The sequence below is a fragment of the Crocodylus porosus genome, unplaced genomic scaffold (assembly GCF_001723895.1).
Source record: "Crocodylus porosus isolate Cpor-Errol unplaced genomic scaffold, CroPor_comp1, whole genome shotgun sequence".
In the NCBI taxonomy this organism is placed as follows: domain Eukaryota; kingdom Metazoa; phylum Chordata; order Crocodylia; family Crocodylidae; genus Crocodylus; species Crocodylus porosus.
In genome coordinates this window covers 16,674,912-16,695,195 of record NW_017728920.1, presented here as the reverse complement: position 1 = coordinate 16,695,195, position 20,284 = coordinate 16,674,912, and the positions used below count along the sequence as shown (strand labels likewise).

The window sequence follows — 20,284 nt, the reverse complement described above, 5'->3', positions numbered from 1 at the left end:
TAAACTCTAGATATCCATAGCTTAAAAATCTATACTTTACTAAATACATTAACAAAAAATATGTGAATATACATTTTATAAGTATAAAAAGGATAGAATGAGTTTTAAAAGTGACAATAGAAAAAAATAATTTAAAAAACCCTTCAGAAACATTTTAACTATAAACAGATTTCCTCTCATTTCAAACTGCTGATAGTGTTAGCCATCTACTGACTAGAATCACATGAAAGAATCCCTACATTTTAAAAAATAACTATATCAATTGGTTTTCACATGACTTGGTGATTAATTTTATCGTTATCTCAATAGTTCCCCTTTCCAAAAAAAGGAGCAGTCAGGAGACCTGATTTCTCTGAAGACCTTTTAAACTAATAAATAGAGAAGCAAAAATGCCACACTAGCTACTATGCCATTGGAAACAGTAACTTCTGATGCAATTTAGTAATTTAGCAATTGTATTCTGCTTTCTAATATGCACTTCTGCATTTTGTGCCTATTAAAATAACCCCCGTTCATGCCCTTTTTTTGTCCTGAATGTACTCACTTTAAAGCAAATGTACATTGTGGTGTATGTGCTTTCAAGACAAATAAATTTGGGGGAGAGAGATTTTTTCAACCTAAGTTATACTCTTACTAATGTTTTGTGTCCATATCTGTAGTCTTTTGTCTGGATACTTCTGTTTGTAGCTAAGCTGTCTTATTTTATAGGGGGGGGGGAAACATATTATTAAGTAATATGAAAGAGAGAATTCAAAAATAGGGAATGTTATAATTTTGATGTAATATGTGGCTAGATTGTGACTTCAGACACTGCCCTAAGATGAGTGTGGTGTGTAAACTGTACTATTACAATATATACCTGAGAGGCAGGGTGCCACATTAGCATCCCTCTGAACATCTTTGCATTTCCTGCTTTTGCTCTAGAGGGATAGCAATTTAATGCAGGTTTATACCACCAGCAAAGTACCAGCCTTTCATGCAGCAATGGTGTAAATGGGAATGGAGCCAGTCTTTGCTCATTATCCAACCCCCTGCTCTAGAGAAAGGTGATCACATATCCTTGCTTATTCCTGTGTGCCGTTATGAAGCTGCAAGGTTGTATCCCAGTTCCATTTTATGGCTGTGAAGTCCAAGAGCTAGCCCAAAGTATGCAGATTTTATTTTCAACCTGATCAAGCTGGTAACAATGTTTCTGAAGGTACCAAATAGAAGTGTGTTTTGTTACAGACAGAGAAAGCAGACCGGCGTCAGAACTTTGTCTCTCTTGCTTTACGTAAGCGCTACAGCTATCTGACTGAGCCTGGAATGAGTGAGTTACTATTGCAAACCTACTAATCACAAGCACAACTATGATAAGAAGAGACATTTTTTCTATAAACGTATTTTGGTGTCATTTGAAAAAAATCAATAGAAAAATTAACTACAGCAAAACCCTCAATGGTCTCCTCTGTGTTGACAGAAAACTGACTGGCAAGCAGTTGCTCTCTCTAAACCAAAAGTAATCAAAAAAGCCATATAACTCCTTGGATATAGCAAGGGGAACAGAACTGCAAGTTGCAAACTACGGTCCAAAATACACTGTTCCTCCTTTCTTTATGAGGCTAATTAAATAAATTATCTGTTTTGTAAATGATGCACTAAAAATAACGATGTGCACAGACCATTCAAATATATTTTAAAATGTTTGAATTTCTAGCTAAAGTTAATTTAAACTCTCTCATTTTATTTCTTTATCTTTTCTTTTACAGTGTTTCATTATTTCCCATTGCCCCGTCATTTTCTTCTCTTCTGCTCACTTCGCTTTGACGTGATCTTAGGTCTAGCCCTGTTTCCCCTTTTAAATACACTATATTTTCCCAAGCTCAAGCCTTAATTAATATCCCTCCCTTCCCTTGTCAGAATTTGGCCTTTTGTCCTTCTTCACAGTCTTTTCCTCCTCTTCTCAGAGGATCATCACAGTCACCATCTCCCAATTGGCATTTTGATATAATTTCATAAAATCTATTGACAAATATAATTTGCTCTGCTAATTTCCAGTGGGTGGATGCTGAGTAATGATCTCATGAGCTCTTTGGCTTCTTTGGGTTGGAGATGTTCCAGCCTATACTGTATTTCTCAAACCCTGAAGAAAACCTGGAGCATATGAGATGTAAGACCTCACCCATCCATAAGGAAACTACTAAACCAGCTGGGACCTCACAGGAGGCTCTGAGATATTATCCAAAAATTTGGGGAATGAAATGAGCCAGTTTTGGGTAAGGTATTAATTAAGAGTTTGAAGGATGGATATTTTTTTCACTTGGTTTCTGAAGATTAATTTAGAAACAAAGTGTTTATATTATTTCACCAATGATTCTTCATGTCTCAATTACAAAAAAGTGAAAAAACCGTAAATGAAGTGGAAAGCCAAGAATGAAAGAAAGATTGAATAAGGTATAAGAGCCTCTGCTCATAATTTTGATGCACCAGCTTCTACAGATTTGCAGAATGGTAGATGATTGTGCCCCCAAACATTTGACTCAGATACGTTTTCTTTGTAGTCTGGAAAAGAAAAGCTGTTTTTCTTTACTTTTATCCTTCCATTGTCATCTTCAAAGAAGGGTGTTTGAACTCAAAAATCAAGACTAGCCAGCAGACAGAAAACTTCAGAATTGTGTAATGAGTAACCAAAGAAGGTAAAACAGTTTGTCAGAAGCTGATACTCAAGATTGTCCCCAGAGTGGATAAGAAATAATGCTCTAGTAATAAGCTGCCTATGATATATGTTCCTACCACCCATTCTAGTTGAACTAATTGGAAGTACTTGGAGCTTTGCAGCAGTGATGTGGACTTGCAAGTAGATGGGGTATTTTGATACTGGCTTTGTTTTGTTCTTCTTTTTTGCTCCTTACTCTACTCTGCAATGACATGTGGAGCATCACTTTCTCCTTCCTTACCTCCTCCCCTGGTTGCTAGAAAAAGAGGAGATTAAATCTGGACCTGGAACTGTTTTCCTTGAAGTTGGTGATTTAACTCACTGCTGATTTAAGGAGCAACACATTTTAGACTTTTTCCTTCCCACTGCTGCTGGAGTCCATGGGGCAATAGCAAGTAAGAGCAGAGAGGAGAGCATGGATAAAAAGAACATTTTGCTGTACCCAGTACAGGTATATCAGGCAGAATAGGGAGCATTCCTGTGAATTGTAAGATGTTCTCCAGCCTTTCTGTTGACTTCAAGCAGAACCTGGATTAGAATATCACTGTTTGGCAGGCTTGCATTTCCTCACCCACCATTTTCTTTCACCAGTACCAAGTGAGGAAGTGCACGAATAATACTTAGCAGGCAATCAAAAAGTAGTGAATAACCATATACCCTAGTGAAGCCTGAGGCTAAAGGGCAAGTGCTTCTTGTACCCAGAATGTGTATGCATAAAAATAACTGCACAGCCTAAAATACATGCTGTAGACTCTTGGAATAATTGATATACTTCCTTTTCTTTAAAAAGGGAGTAAAACTGTTTATTTCTAGGTGATCCAAGTATCTCAATTTCTTTGGTTGGTAGTCAACTGACTGCTTCCTTCATCCTATCCTTTTTCTCAAGTGCTGTGTGAAATACAGGCAAGACATTTTACTATATCTAAATATATAAATTAATGGAAAGATGAGGAAGGAGAAATTACCATTGGATTTATTGCCTCACTAATTTGTAGTGCTGGGACTGGTACATTTCAGCACACCAAGAGCCTGTTACAGCAATATAAACTCTAGAACAAATTGGTTTTATTTCATTAGTGCATTTTGGTATTGTTCTGACTTAGTATTTTTGGACTTGAGACTACATGAACTTTTGGTGAACCTTAGCAACTGCTCCTAATAAATCACTCTCCTAGTCTAGTTTATTTAATGAAGTTTTTCAATGGGGGGGGGGTGTTCAAACTGTATTTTTTTAAATGCTTTGTAAGCAGTATGCATCCAATGACTGTCTTTTGGAATACAGTCTGTGCCAGTAGTATTCAATATTCAAGAACTCTTTAACCTAATTGTTCTATTGCCATGATGGGCTCAGAACACTTTCTGCTTACAAGATATGAGCCTTTGATGTACTAAACGTCTTTTTTTTAGAGAAGTTTGTGTGATACAAGTTTAGGATTTGAATGTAAGTCTTACTTGGCTTTATAATGAATTTTGTCTGATTGTAAGACAGACGAAACAGGTTTGATAAATTATCAGTATAACATCAAACAAAGGCTTGCTGAACAAGTAGTTTGGATATTGTAGCTCCATTTCTAACTTGGTGCCTCCAAGTTGTTTTCCTCTCTATGAAAGAACTATCTGAATGTTATTGCTGTGACAGAGGGTGTAGATGCTGTAATGTTATTCCCAGAAATACTGCCTTCTGGACTGGCTACCTCCAGCCAGTGACTTGAAAATATAGTTGTCAGCAATGATTTGGTTAGGAAAACCTGTGAATAAGTTGTGCATTTGGCAGATGCTAATGGTCAATAGGTTCATCCTTGCCAAATCATCTCTGTTCTTTCAGTGTTTTTCTAATATTACCTTTTGAGAAATGTAAAGCTGAACAGGTCTTTCTCTAAGCTGATACAGAAATCTCAAAAGGTATCAAGACACACTACATCTTGTAGAAAAAGTGTACTCTTCTTTTAAATGCCTCTTTTGAAAAGATTTTGTAAGGTTTATATATTGTGCATAATACAGCATAGAAAATGTGTCCCTCCATGTGCTTGATTTGACATGATATACTCTGCATGGATAAAGTGTTTTAGTTGCTTTGCTTGCTCACGTTTATCATAAATCATATTCTCCATTTTTCTTGTGTGATAAATGCTTCTTATAATCATTTCATGTAAAGTTTTGGTTTAGTTTTACTAAATGAAAGGAATATCGCATGAAAAAACAAATGCAAAAGGTTCCTTTTTATTTTTTAAATTTCAACTCAGAAAAGTTCTTGCTCTTATTGGCTTTGTGAGCGTGAAGCATATACGAATTGTGCATGGGAGATAAAGATTTGAATTTATTCTAGTTGCTTCACAGTTTGCACATCAATTGCCTGTCACTTAAAGGTATTTTAGGTTCTGCATGAAATAGTTTGAGTGGTTTTCAAAAACAATTTTAGCTATTTAATGTCATTCTGCACAAATTTACGTTGTTTTATATAGGTGCACTATATGAACAGAACAATAGAACAACAGAAATTCCTAAAAGGATAATTGTAGTAGTTGTACAAAGCAAAGACATACCTATACAGGCAAAATGAAGTCACATTAATATTCCAAAAATAGCACATCAGAAAGTCAATGGGAAGTAAGAGAAGAATTTTTTGTTGTGGTTATTTTTTTTTTTATCATTATGCATTCCTTCTTTATGTCTGTTTTCCATTGTTTGCGGACTTGGTTGCTATATGCATTCTATTCTTTCATTTCATGTTGCTTTTTATTTTGGCTCATTCCTATTCTTTCTTTTTCAATTGTTTCTTTTACGTACTCCATTCTAATTCATACAAACAATTGTACTTGCTTTTTGTAATATTACAACGTTTACTGACCAATTTTCTTCTCTGGTCTCTCTGTTTTTCAATCATTTTTGTTGATTTTATGTTTGATTTTGATTTAAAAATTTAAGAAACAGTTGAACGGAGTTCAGGAGCAACAAGAACTCTACCCGCTACTTATTCATACAAGCCATTCTTTTCAACAAGACCATATCAGTCATGGACAGCAGCTCCAATTACAGTGCCTGGGCAACCCAAATCAGGCTTCACTTCCCTATCAAGCTCTTCCTCTAACACTCCTACAGCTTCCCCATTAAAATCAATATGGTCTGTTTCTTCTGCTTCTCCAATAAAATCCACATTAGGAGCTTCTACTACTTCTTCAGTTAAATCTGTTAGCGATGTAGCATCTCCAATTAGATCCTTTCGGACAATTTCTTCACCAATAAAAACTGTTGTATCACAACCTCCATATAATATCCAAGTTTCTTCTGGTTCTTTCATCAGAGCTCCCACAGTAACAGAAGCCACTAATTTAAAAGGGCTGGCATCCACTTCAACATTTCCCTCTCGGACATCTCCAGTGACTACAGCAGGGTCTCTTTTGGAGAGATCATCCATTACCATGACGCCTCCAGCATCCCCCAAATCAAACATTAACATGTATTCTTCAAGTTTGCCATTTAAATCAATCATCACATCAGCATCACCACTTTTATCTTCTCTAAAATCAGTGGTATCTCCTGCTAAGTCAGCAGTTGATGCTGTTTCATCACCTAAAGTCATGATGACTTCATCTCTCTCATCACCTGTGAAACATGTAGCTGGTCATGCAGATGTAGCATTGGTTAATGGATCTGCGCCACCTCTGAAATACCCTTCCTCTGCCAATTTAATAACAGGATCCAAAGCCACAGCCACATTTCAAGACAAGATCTCTGCAACTACACATTCTGCAAGTTGTGCTGCCATTGCAGTTGCTGACACAGTTGAGAGAGTGTTTTCAAGTACTACTACAATGTCATTTTCTCCAGTCAGGTCATTTGTGTCTTCAGCACCATCAGCTTTTCAATCGATAAGAGCTACTTCTGCAGGTGCACTATACACATCCCTTGGATCAATATCTGCAACTACCTCTTCAGTAACTTCATCAACAATAACAGTGCCAGTATATTCTGTAGTCAATGTTTTGTCAGAACCAGCATTAAAGAAGCTTCCAGAGTCATCTTCACTTACAAAATCAGCAGCTGCATTATTGTCACCTATTAAAACATTGACTACAGAGGCACATACACAGCCCCACTTTAGCAGAACTTCATCTCCAATAAAATCTTCCTTATTTTTAGCACCCTCTGCTCTTAAGTTGTCCACACCATCTTCTTTATCCTCTAGTCAGGAGATATTGAAAGATGTTGCTGAAATGAAGGAGGACTTAATAAGGATGACTGCAATATTGCAGACAGATGTAACAGAGGACAAGCCATTCCAACCTGAACTAATTAAAGAGGGTAGAATTGATGATGAAGAGCCTTTTAAAATTGTTGAGAAAGTAAAGGAGGACTTAGTAAAAGTTAGTGAGATACTGAAAAAAGATGTGTGTTTAGAAAACAAAGGGTCATCCAAAGTATCAAAAAGTGATCAAGGACACTTATCTGAAGATGACTGGGTAGAGTTCAGTACGGAGGAGATTGATGAAGCAAAACAGCAAACGAAAACGTGTCATCCTATATCTGTTCCAGAAAAAATGCAAATTAAAACTAAAGTCATGTCTGAGAAGGATTATAATTTGTCAAAAGTTATTGATTATTTAACAAATGATATTGGGAGTAGTTCACTAACAAACATAAAGTACAGGTTTGAAGAGGGGAAAAAAGAAGGTGAAGAGAGACAAAAACGCATTTTAAAACCAGCCATTGCTTTACAGGAACATAAGCTTAAGATGCCTCCAGCCTCCATGAGGCCTTCTACTTCAGAAAAAGAATTATGTAAAATTGCAGATTCCTTTTTTGGAACAGATACAATTTTAGAGTCTCCAGATGATTTTTCTCAACCTGACCAAGACAAAAGTCCTTTGTCTGACAGTGGGTTTGAAACAAGAAGTGAAAAAACCCCTTCAGCCCCACAAAGTGCAGAAAGCACAGGGCCAAAACCACTTTTTCATGATGTGCCCATCCCTCCTGTCATTACAGAAACAAGAACCGAAGTAGTTCATGTTATCCGCAGCTACGAACCTTCATCAGAAGAGATTCCAGAGCAGCAAACAGAGGAGCTACCACCATCAAAACCTGCATCTACTTTTATGGAGTTGGAGCAAAAATCTGCTGGGTCTATTAAAGAAAAAGTTAAAGCCTTTCAAATGAAAGCCAGCAACAGTGAAGAAGATGACCACAAATGTGTGCTTAGCAAAGGTGTCCGTGTGAAAGAAGAAACTCACATCACTACTACAACTAGAATGGTTTATCATAAACCTCCATGTACTGAAAGTACTTCTGAAAGAATTGAGGAAACAATGTCTGTTCATGACATAATGAAAGCTTTTCAATCAGGACGTGACCCTTCCAAAGAACTGGCAGGTTTATTTGAACATAAATCATCCGTAACATCAGATGTTAGCAGAGATGTTGAAACTTCACAACAACCGGCTGAGAAGGACAGCAAAATGAAACCCAAACTGGAGCGTATAATAGAGGTCCATATTGAAAAAGGTAATCAAGCTGAACCTACTGAAGTCATTATTAGAGAAACAAAAAAGCATCCAGAAAAAGAAATGTATGTATATCAAAAAGACTTACCACGGGGAGATTTTAACCTAAAAGATTTGGAAAAACATGATGTTTTTCCTTGTTCAGATGAACAAGGTCAGCAAGAAGAAGAAGAACTTACAGCTGAAGAATCACTTCCTTCTTATCTGGAGTCTTCTAGAGTAAACACTCCTGTGTCCCAGGAAGAAGACAGTCGCCCTAGTTCTGCTCAGCTGATATCTGATGACTCTTACAAAACACTGAAGCTTTTGAGTCAGCACTCAATAGAATACCATGATGATGAGTTGTCAGAATTAAGAGGGGAGTCTTACAGGTTTGCTGAGAAAATGCTTCTTTCAGAAAAGCTAGATGTGTCTCATTCTGATACTGAGGAGTCAGTTACTGACTATACTCTACCCCTTAGTTCAGAGATACAGGGGTCTGATAAGCGATACAGAGAAAAAGTAGCCACTGCCCCTAAAAAAGAAATTATCTCCAAAATCTATAAAGATGTATCTGAAAATGGTGTAGGTAAAATATCTAAAGATGATCATTATGATAAAGTGACAGTATTACACTATACTGGAGATGTTAGTAGTCCAAAACATGCCATGTGGATGCGCTTTACTGAGGACAGATTAGACAGAGGTAGAGAAAAGTTGATATATGAAGACAGGGTGGACAGGACTGTTAAGGAGGCAGAAGAAAAACTGACTGAAGTATCACAGTTTTTTCGGGACAAAACAGAAAAGTTGAATGATGAACTACAATCTCCAGAGAAAAAGCAACATAAAAAAAATGGCAAAGAAATGCATTCTAGTCAGAGGTCTGCCAGTAGCAGCCCTGAAAAGGTACTACTTACAGAATTACCATCAAGTGATGATTGGAATAAAGTGAGACAGTATGGGCGCAATGGAAAATATTTTCCAAAATCTGATGAAAGAAGAGCAGCCAGTTTGCCCAGCAGTCCTGAAAAAAGGATTTTTGTGCAACAAATAGAGGACTGTAAACAAACTATGGAACACAAGGGAAATGCTCAACAGACTGGCACAACTGAAGCTTCACAGGCTGGATTTCAGCTCAAGCAATCAAAACTCAGTTCCATTAGACTTAAATTTGAACAAAGTATAAGCCCAAGGACCAAAGACCTACCTCAAGAAGAGAAAGAACAAGATAGTCAGTCCAAAATTCCAGTAAAGAAATTACAAGAAAGCAAGCTACCAGTGTACCAGCTTTATGCAAGAGAAAAGCAGGCAAAGCAAATAGATATCACGGATGGAAACATGGCTTTGCAAAAAGAAATTAAAGTGAAAGAAGATGACATCCAAGGTAAAGGAAGAGTTACAGAAGACCTTTGTGCTTCAGGTGTACAGAAACAGAAAACTGAAACTTCGAGCAAAAACATGCCAGAACATGTTTTGGAACAGCAGGCTAAAAACTTTTCATACAGCTCAGACTCACCAGTGAAGGGACACTGGGACAAAAAAATCTATAGGACTTGGGAGAGTCCTGGAGCTTCTAATCATAAAACACAGAAAGAAAAACACTCACATGTACTTGTTCCAGATGTAGTAAAAGAAAACCATATTGATCATGCTGATGAGAACACTGAGAAAAAGAGTGAATTTATCACTGTGACAGAGAGTGAACAGAAATTGTCAACAAATGGATCTCATTCAGAGGAGGTGAAGGAAGTGACTGTGAAATCTCCATCAAAAAAGGTTCTGTACAGAGGGTATATCATCCGAGAAGGGGAATGTCCCAGTGAAATGGCTGATAAAATTACAAAGAGAAACGAAGAATTGACTATGTCCCACATTCCAGTCAGAATTGCTGAGGAGAAGACTGTTCTTGATCAGTCCAAAAGCACCATTTATGAACTGTCAGCTAAAGTGTCCCAGTCAACTATGATTAAGGAGCAAGTTGAAAGACAATTTGATTATGTGGACGATGAAAAAATAAAACATTCAGAAATCAGTAAAGTTACCAAGCAACAAGGTTCTTCCATAGGGTTAAGTCCTCCTGGGGAGGAAACTGAAATATCCCGTAGCAAATCACCTGATTCTTTAGAATTTACTCCTGGAAAGGAATCTCCTTTGAGTGAATTATTTGACCCTAGTGCCAGTGATTACTTGGATAAAGTTTCACCTTTAGTAAATACTGAGGGAGTGAAAGAGATAAAGACTTTACCTGTCTATGTCAGTTTTGTTCAAGTAGGAAAGCAATATGAAAAGGAGATGCAACAAGGAAATGTGAAAAAAATTGTAAGTCAGGAAAGTAAGACAATACAAGAGACAAGGGGAACATTTTATACAGCTAGACAGCAAAAACATCCTCCTTCTCCACAAGGTAGTCCAGAAGATGATACATTAGAACAAGTATCTTTCATAGATAGCTCTGGGAAAAGCCCTCTAACTCCAGAAACCCCCAGTTCTGAGGAAGTGAGTTATGAGTTTACCTCTAAAACACCTGACTCACTAATAACTTATATACCAGGCAAGCCCAGTCCCATACCTGAGGTTTCTGAGGAATCAGAGGAGGAAGCAGAGGCCAAATCAACCTCTATAAAACAGACAGCAGTGGAGGAACCAAAAATTGATAAAATCATGCCTAATAATATAAACAAAGACTCTAACAAAAGACCAAAAAGTAACAGAGTTGCCTACATTGAATTCCCACCTCCTCCACCATTAGATGCAGATCAAGCAGAGGCAGAGAGGAAGCATCATTATTCCCCTGAGAATGAGGTGGATATGATAGAAGTAAATCTACAAGATGAGCATGACAAATGTCAACTGACTGAACCAGTCATAAGAGTACAGCCACCTTCTCCTGTGCCACCTGGAGCAGATGTCAGTGATTCCAGTGATGATGAATCTCTCTACCAACCAGTTCCATTAAAAAAGTATACTTTTAAACTAAAAGAAACTGAAGATGACCAAAAGGAAGCCTCAAAACCTAAATCCCCTGAAAAGAGTGAGAAACAGAAAGAGTTAGGCCATCCTACTTCTGGGGTACCCAATGAGTTTGACATTGGTCTTGATTCACCTCAGAATGATGTAGTGCAAAACGGGAACAATGACCAGTCTGTCACTGAGTGTTCCATAGCAACTACTGCAGAATTCTCTCATGATACCGATGCAACTGAAATTGACTCTCTTGATGGTTATGACTTACAAGATGAAGATGATGGTTTAACTGAGAGTGATTCTAAACTTGCAGGTCCTGCTGTAGAAACCAAAAAGGATATTTGGACTACAGAGGGCATCTTAAAGCAGACTGATCGTTGCTTCAGTCAAAGCAAGCTTGAAGTTATTGAGGAGGAAGGAAAGGTAGGCACTGAAGAGGACAAGGCACCTTCAAAAGTTCCAGCTTCTGAAAAGAGTTCAGATAAAACTGAACAGAAGTCAGGGGCTCAGTTTTTCACATTAGAAGGCAGACACCCTGACAGAACTGTGTTTCCTGATACGTATTTCAGTTACAAAGTAGATGAAGAATTTGCAACCCCTTTTAAAACAGTAGCTACCAAAAGTCTAGATTTTGACCCATGGTCCAGTAATCGAGGAGATGATGAAGTGTTTGAGACTAAATCCAGGGATGATGAGGCTAAGCCATTTGGTCTGGCAGTGGAAGACCGATCTCAAGCAACAACACCAGATACAACTCCAGCCAGAACTCCAACAGATGAAAGTACTCCAACTAGTGAGCCCAACCCCTTCCCATTTCATGAAGGGAAGATGTTTGAGATGACTCGCAGTGGTGCAATTGACATGAGCAAGAGGGATTTTGTTGAAGAAAGACTCCAATTTTTTCAGATTGGTGAGCATACTTCTGAAGGGAAGCCAGGGGACAAGGGGGAAGGGGATAGTACAGTCACTGCCATCACACAGCCACAGTCAGGGGACAACACTGTAGAAACAAACCTAGAGAGAGAAGTAGAAACATCAGCAGTTGAACATAAGCCCGTCATCCAGGCCAGTGGAGATTGCATGGAAGCAACACTTGGTAGTAACTCACTGGAGAAATCATCAACAGCTGTTAACACTTCTAAAGTTGATCCCAGATTGCGTACACCAATTAAAATGGGAATTTCCGCTTCCACCATGACTCTGAAGAAAGATGGCCCTGGAGAAGTAACAGATAAGATAGACCCTGTGATGCCAAGTTGTCAGGGATTAGAAACTGAAAACATAGCAGTGATTACAAGTTCAGCTACTATCCAGACAAGCTGTAGGCAAACCGAGGCACATGATTTTCCAAAAGATAATTTTAATAACAACAACAATTTGGATTCATCCACTGTCCATACAAATAATATTGCCAGTAATGTAGTACTAAAAGAACATTCTGAACCTAAATGTTCCACACAGAAAGCTAATCAAATGAAAAACACTTCAGGAAAAGGTGCAGGGGCAACGCAAGGACACAAAATAAGAGATAAGCAAAAAGTACTTGGAGAACAGCAAAAGTCAACAGAGTTGGTAGGAAGTAGAGCAAAATCAAAACTTCCCATAAAGGCCAGCTCAGTAAAAGAAGTCTTCCCACTAAGTAATCTTCAAAACAATACAGGGAGTAAAATGAGACGGGCCACTAAACCTGACAAAATAAAGCAAAACATTTCTGCTCCCTGTCTAGAAGTAAGATCTAAGATTCCAGTAAAAAATACGTATAGGAATAATCTAGCTAGAAAAACTCCAGCAGTGCAAAAGCAAGAGCAGTTAGAAAAAGGAAAAAGGAAACAGCTTCCTTCTAAATTACCAATAAAGGTAAGATCTACCTCCATCACAATGACAACAGTTAAAGTAAAAAAAAATCAGCTTAGGGAGGTATGTAAACATTCTATTGAATATTTTAAGGGAATTAGTGGTGAGACATTAAAACTTGTGGATCGTCTCTCTGATGAAGAAAAAAAGATGCAGTCAGAGGTGTCTGATGATGAAGAAGACAGTACATCAAGAAACACATCATTATCAGAAGCTACTCAAGTTTACCAGCCTTCCATTACATCGAAGTCTGCTAGAGATATGAGAACAGAGGCAGCATCTTTAAAATCAAAGATTGAAAAGGCCGACAGTGAGAGGAGGAGGAGTAAGAGGACTGGTGAGAATGAAGGCAGTCAGGTTTCTGGAGCTCTCGTGGCTCACCTCGTGGAGATCAAGCCTAGTTTGTAAAACTTTCAACTTGTTGATCCTAGTGCATGAACTGTTGTGATTGCTTGTGAAGTGATTTACCGTAGTTCTCATTCTGTCATTGTCATCTGTATGTGCTGTCGTATACTCTTCTTTCTTCCTTTAAACAAATTCTGTCCTGTAGACAGATAGTGATGCATGCTAAAAATATTGTGTAACTCAAAACTTGAAAAAAATTCTTTTGTGATAGCCAAGTTAATTTTGTCAAAGTAGAGAAAATAGATGTTAATCCAATCCTGGTGTTTTTTGCGAGTTCTTGAACAACTTGTGTACAGTCCAGTAACTAGATTGTCAGCATGTTTGGTTTCATTATACTACAACATCATGTAGCTTTATATTTGGCCTTACAGAGCTGAAAGTATAAATAACAGCTGTGAAAAGAAATTATTTATAGGTTATTAGAACACACAATCATTTGAGTAGACAACATGAACACCATCAACTTAGTAAGATTAAAATATTAAATATTATAATAAGCTATTGTCCAGAACTCTTTATAATTTTTTTCTAATCAAGAAATTGTAAATCACAGGTCCACAGAGTCCATGTGAGCGTACCGATATAAGGATGGCAATTGTAGCTGATCACCTGGGACTTAGCTGGACAGGTAAATTTTCATTGCATCAGTAAAGTCAATCCTGGGATTTTACAGTCATTCCTTTTGCAAATAATCTTTTCTAGTTAGGCATTGTATGTCCTTTACAGATTAAAGGCCAGGCACCTTCAGGTTCTTTTGAAGTTGTGTGGCATTAATGGTACCGTGCATGTTATAGGCAGAGCTCTCCATCTCACAAAACTAGAGGCTGTATAAACGTTTATAAATGTCAATAGAAATGTAATTGATGTAATTATAATAACAAATAATTATGCCTTTTATTTAAAAAAAATTAAAATCACTTAAATATTAATCTCAAAATGATTGTCTGAAAGCAGAGATGTTAAAAATGTGGCCCAAAGAACCATTTCACATGGCCCATGGGGCTCTTTCAGGAGCCAGGAATTCAGTGGAAGTACCCCTGCCAAATTTCCAGGTAGGGATTCCTGTTGGTGATGCATGTCATTGTTTAGGTGACAAGTGACAACTGTCACTGATAGGTCCAGATCTGTCCTTCAGATCTGGATGGAGAGGGAGGGGGGCATGGTTGAGTTTGATACCTTGCCCTAAAGGGTTGGGTCATGCTGGGGTCAAGAGAAAGACCATTGGTTTGGTCCAGACCGACATTCCCTCAGTTCCAGAATTCTGATTTTTCCAGTGTTGAGCCCCAGATGTTTGTATACAACAACATCTATAGGTATTCAGCCCATTACATTAATTTTACTAGTTCTGCGGTTACAAATTGTACATCAGTGGAAATCTAATCCCCTCATAAGCTCACAGTTCCATTTGTACTATGTTACATGATTATAGTGTAGGTAGAAAAGATATATAGTAAGTCAATATGTGGATACCAAGTACTTGAGCATATAAGATTGTAAAAATCAGTGTGTGGTGACCTCTGCAGTGATTTTTTTTTTGCATGTGTGATGTGTTGCATGTAGATACAAAATTTTATGTAACAGGCCAATTATTACACAGATATGGTATGATTTTTTTTGTTTCAAAATTAAAGACTGATACTTTAATACCTGTTGTTGTCATTATCCTATAAATGATCAATTTGTGTTCTATTTTTGTTGATGTGAATTCATGTATGTAACCTAATAAAGCTGTTACTTTCACAGAATGTACAAGATATAAGCCTAACATGATGATTACAATGTGTTTTTATAGTGTGTTTTTTCTTGCTTTATAGAACTGGCAAGGGAACTGAATTTTTCTGTGGATGAAATTAATCAAATACGAGTAGAAAACCCAAACTCACTGATTGCTCAGAGCTTCATGTTATTAAAAAAATGGGTTACCAGAGATGGGAAAAATGCTACAAGTAAGTTCAGAGCAGTTCTTTTTGTTGTTTATAAATTATACATGACTTCACATATTGTCATGTCTACAAAGTGCAACCTGCATATGACTGTGTATATTTTTTGTAATAAGTACCCTCTGCACGTGTCTGCTGAAGTCCAAACTTGGTATCGGGGTGAAATTCTCCAGAGGACAAATGCACCAGCCTTTATACCTGTTGGTTTTCACTCCACCTCTCAATATCTGGGGTGGGCTAGTGGTGTTCTGCAGAGATGTAATTCCATCAGCCAATCACTGTCCAGCATGAGATGCACATTTCTTGTATGGGCTCCCTTACAAAGACCCATCTCTGATTCACTGAAAAGGCACTGGTTTTATTCTGTTCTGGTTATTTGCGTTTTATGGGAGAGATCTTTTTTTTCTTTGAATATCTTATGATATAACCAAAACAATGTATGAAATGTAAAGATGGCATGAGAGAGTGTCATGTAGAGAATTGTTTTTACATGAGCAGTAACAAGATTTCACCATATCTAAATATGTTCACATTCCTCATTCATTAGCCATATACTTAGCAATCCTATTGTTCCTACAAGTACAGTGACATTTCTACAGACGTATTAAGCCATGCTAATCTGAAGTCAGGCAGAAGATAGGATCTAAGAGGCATGAGGTTTCATAGGCAGCAGGCCTACGTTTTCAGGAAAGGACTTGCAGAAAAAAAAACCTTTATATAGAAGGAAAAGGGGCAGGGACTGTTGAGAGAGGTAATAAGTGGGTAGATTAGGTTGAGATAAACGAAGTAGTTAAAACCTGGATGGATATTGGAGTTAACAGGTAATGGAATAAGAAGCCCTGGTCCCTGTTGAGACCATCATTAATATAATCAAGTCTGGATAATCTCTTCTTCTACAATTTCAGATTCAAGTTGGTTTTTAAAGTTCTGTTGTTTAAGGATAGCTAATCTGAGGTCATAGTATCACAAAACAGTAAGGCCAAAATGAACCTCCAGAAGTTGTCAAGTCCAACCCCCTGGGCTAGGGACAACATTACACATAAACCGGTTTAAGTGATTGCAAACTTGTTTAAACCTGTAACAGAACTTAAGTTCAGTACACATAAACCAGTTTCAAAATGACTGAAATTGGTTTAAGATAAACCTGGCTGAATGTAGTATCAGACTTAACTGATTTGGGTCAAATCGATTTATGCAATCTGTCCCAGACCCCTTCCTGGTTTAAGTTAAATGAGTCTTCCAGCACTCCAGCATGCTTTCTGGGCTGGGTGGGGCTGTCTACTCCAGACAGCAGAGCTGGCCCCTCCTCCTGCTCCCTGGCCAGAGCTCCAGCACAGACTGCAGACACAGCAGGGTCTGCCTGGCTTCCCCCTGCTCCACCTGCTTGCTGCTCAAGCAGGGATCCCCCCTCCCATCTCCCACAGCCCCACAGACCCTAGGCATGTGGTATGCTAACTAATGCTGAGAGGCATCTCTGTTTGTTTCTCCAATTTCATTTGGACAGGCAAATAGGACAGTGTCCATTTAGGAAGCTAATCAACAGGTCAGCTGTTAAGGTCCCTTCTTCCTTCCTTGGAAAAAACTATTTCAGAAGAGCTTGAACTAATGAGAGAGGCTATTGTTTTACTGATGGGGTGATAAACACTGTTGTCAGCCCCCTATTGACTTGTTCACCTGTCAGTTTGCTGCAGACAGTATAAAGAAGCAGGAAGAAGGAGATTGAAAAGCTCCATATCATCAGCAGATACATGCACTGCCCCCCCCCTCAGAGTGCTAGCCTGGTGCTGGGGTCTGGCCACACTTCCACCCCTTGAGCAGCAAGCTGGGAAAAGCCTGGGACAGTGCAGGCAGATGTCCCTAGTCAGAGTGTTCTGCTGGGGTCTAGCCATGCCCCCCTCAGCTCAGCACTCTGGAAGGGAGGGAGGGCTGCTCTAGCACCCCCTGGCTTCTAGCCTGAGCCACTGCAGGCATGTGTCTACATTTTTTCAGTCCAGAAGGGATTTCTGTGCAGTTACAAACTGGCTCAGCCTAGGAAGGTTAGACTAACCTGCAAAGATTGAATCAGTTCAGGCTGAGGCTTTTTTTAATGTCTATCCCTAGCCCTAATCAAGGCAGGATCACCCCTATCCAAACCATCCCCTAAGTGCTTTTCATAACCTATTACTAAAACTACACAAACAATCCTGTTGCAAGACATATAAGATACATTGCTCAAAAACACCAATAACACCTTAATCTGCCACCAGTCAAGCAGGGAGATGAGGGCCTGGCAGTGTCGTGCCACTGCAAAGATTAGTAAAATACACTTTAGAAACACAAGGAATATAGCCAAGCCCCCACTATGGAGGAAGATATAAAAAAAAAACCCATGCTGTACATGCCAATCTGATTGTGAGATAAAATTCCTACCTAATTATGTAAGTATCTGACCTTGAATGGAAGAGCAAGACTCCCTAACCAGGAACTTACAGGTTTTAGTTCCAGCAGTAGCAGGGGCGCACTGTACTCAAAATCCTCAGTTTTGGCTGCTAACAACACCCAATGTTACTGAGGAAGGTAAAAAATTCCATCTCAACTCCATGTGACAACCAGCATGGGGAAAACCAAACACCCTCCATTCTGCTCTGCAAATGGGGACAGCAAACATAACTCTACATGTCACATCCCCTAACTGGAGAGCAGGACTTTCTGTAACCCTAGCTCCTTCATAAACATTTCCTGCCCCTTTTTATCTTCTTTTGTAGCTAAGCTCATTGGGGAATTCTGCTTCATTCTTCTGCTGTTGATCATGGTCCTCTCTGGACTGCAGAACTTTTCTCTCAATCTTTCAGTGATCCATGGCAGGGAGGGTCTCATGGGTTTCCAACTATTGATTTTTACAGCATATCCAGGCATAGCTACTCCTAAACTATCACTGAGCAAAGTTTATCCAATGTCGTCTTGAAAACCTCCAAAGTAGGAGATTCTACAACTTCCATAAGCAGTCTATTCTACTGCCTCACTATTCTAACAATGAAGACATTTTTCCTGATATTCATTCAAAACCTAATTTGCTTCAAATTCAAACCATTATTTTGAATCCTATTTTGCAGTGGTGGGGAAAACGTGTTCTTTAGCTGCATTACACTGCAGACTCAATACAAGTCTGTGATCTGCCAGGACTCCTAGATCATTCTTTGTAGTGGTACCATCCAGCCAGTTGTCACCCCTTTTTTTACCTGTGTTTTTTATTATTCTTCCTGACACATAGCACCTTGCATGACAACTTTATCCCGTTGGCTTCAGCCCAACTTTCATGTATATCAAAGATCTTTCTGAATTATGTTCCTGTCCTCCAGTGTGTTTCATGCCATTTGCAAATTTTCCCAGAAAGCTCTGTATTCCAGCATCCAAATAATTAATAAACACATTGAACTGGACTGGGCCTCAATGATGAAATGCCCAGGGGGGTTAAAGTGTTCTGCCAGAGACTTTAGTGTGTTCTGGAAATAATGTTGAATTAGAGCCAATTCATTCTTTTAGGTAGGGATTTCCCCATCTGGCCATTGGAGACATTAGAGGAACACTGTAAGCAGGTGATGGTGTATGTGACATTGGTAGAAAAGCAGGTGAATGAGCCCCCATGTATGTTGCTGAGTCCAATGATGATATGGTCTGTGTTGATGAGTGGCAAAACTGACACTTACATTTCTCCTATGCCTTTCCTGTTTCCTTCTGTATAAAAGTTTCTGTTTCTGCTATAAGTTGTTGCCTACAGAACTTTGTGCCTCTGCAGTAGCATAACTAGGACTGAGTAAGAAGGGCATCAGCCCCTGTGCCAACTATGAGAGGGTGCCAGAATCCCATAGCTCCCTGCCCCTTTCCCCACTCCAGGAGTCTTTGACACAGCGTTGTCTTACACTGCCCTGGCCCAGCCATAGTTCAGAGAGCTGGTCAGCACACACTGCACCAAACTATATCTGGGGTGAGTGGGGCAAACAGAATGGTGCTTCTCACCCCTCTTCCCCCAGGGAGCCTTTGCCAGAGCAAGCAGTATGCACTGGGGGCACTGTATGCATTGGGGGCACTGGGGGCTGGTGGGGGGCAGAGGGAGGGGATCAAATAGGGTGCCAGGACCAGCTGCCAGGGAGTCCAGCTCTGAGGCTGCTGTTGCCAAAATGAATTCTGCTACAGCAGCAGAGGCAATAGCCTAGGCAAGTAACTTCCTTTCCCCTGACCCACATCTCCCCTTACCCCCTGCCAGTGGTCAGCATATCCATATCCCTCCCCACCCCCAGCCCAGGAGTTCATTATGCCTCTGTCTCTCTGAAACAATTAGTCCCTAAGGTGCCATGATTACTTTCTGAATGACAAATCTAGTAGAAGAATATTTGGTTTCGATAGTAAGAGGATATATTCTTTAAAACCTTCTGGCCTTAACCATTTATATTTAACTAGCAAATTGCCTGTCAAGAATGATGGCGGGGACAGAGGGGATGGAGCGGGGATGAAGCCAGTGCTTTGCCGCCACCACTCCATGCCACCATCGCGTCCAAAGAGCAGGGCTGGGGGTTGCGGGGGGAAAGGCCAGCAGTGTTAGCCTTGCCGCCCTCCCCTCACTCCATCCCCTCTGTCTGACCCCATACCACACGTCCCCTGCTCTATCCCCTTCATACCTGCTATCATGGTAGCACTGTATCCTCACTGTCATTCTTGATGGGCAATTCACCCTGCCTGCAGCACTGGCTGGAGCCATACCCCATGGGAAGACACACCCCCTAAGTCCCATTACAGACCGACAGACAGACAGATGGACTAAGCCTTTATATTTTTATATATATATATATATATATATAGAACGATGTGATATAAAGACTCATATTGAATGGAAATCTCACACAAGTATGCAGCAGAATGATTTCGTAAGGAAACTAGTCATAGAATCATAGGGCAAGAAGGGACCCTGA

General features: G+C 39.3%; 1 protein-coding gene across 4 annotated transcripts in view; it reads left to right on the top strand.

Moving 5' to 3' along the window:
* ANK3 (ankyrin 3) overlaps positions 1-20,284 on the top strand; it is a 380,097-nt gene that overhangs the window by 323,724 nt on the left and 36,089 nt on the right. For 2 of the 4 annotated variants that reach the window (XM_019538625.1, XM_019538624.1), the window contains exons 35-37: positions 1,228-1,309; positions 13,952-14,026; positions 15,213-15,344. In XM_019538625.1, the coding sequence (XP_019394170.1) occupies positions 1,228-1,309; positions 13,952-14,026; positions 15,213-15,344 (289 nt within the window). Of the gene's footprint in view, positions 1-1,227; positions 1,310-5,620; positions 13,331-13,951; positions 14,027-15,212; positions 15,345-20,284 lie in introns of all 4 variants that reach the window. The other 2 variants (XM_019538622.1, XM_019538623.1) reach the window with 2 other exon arrangements.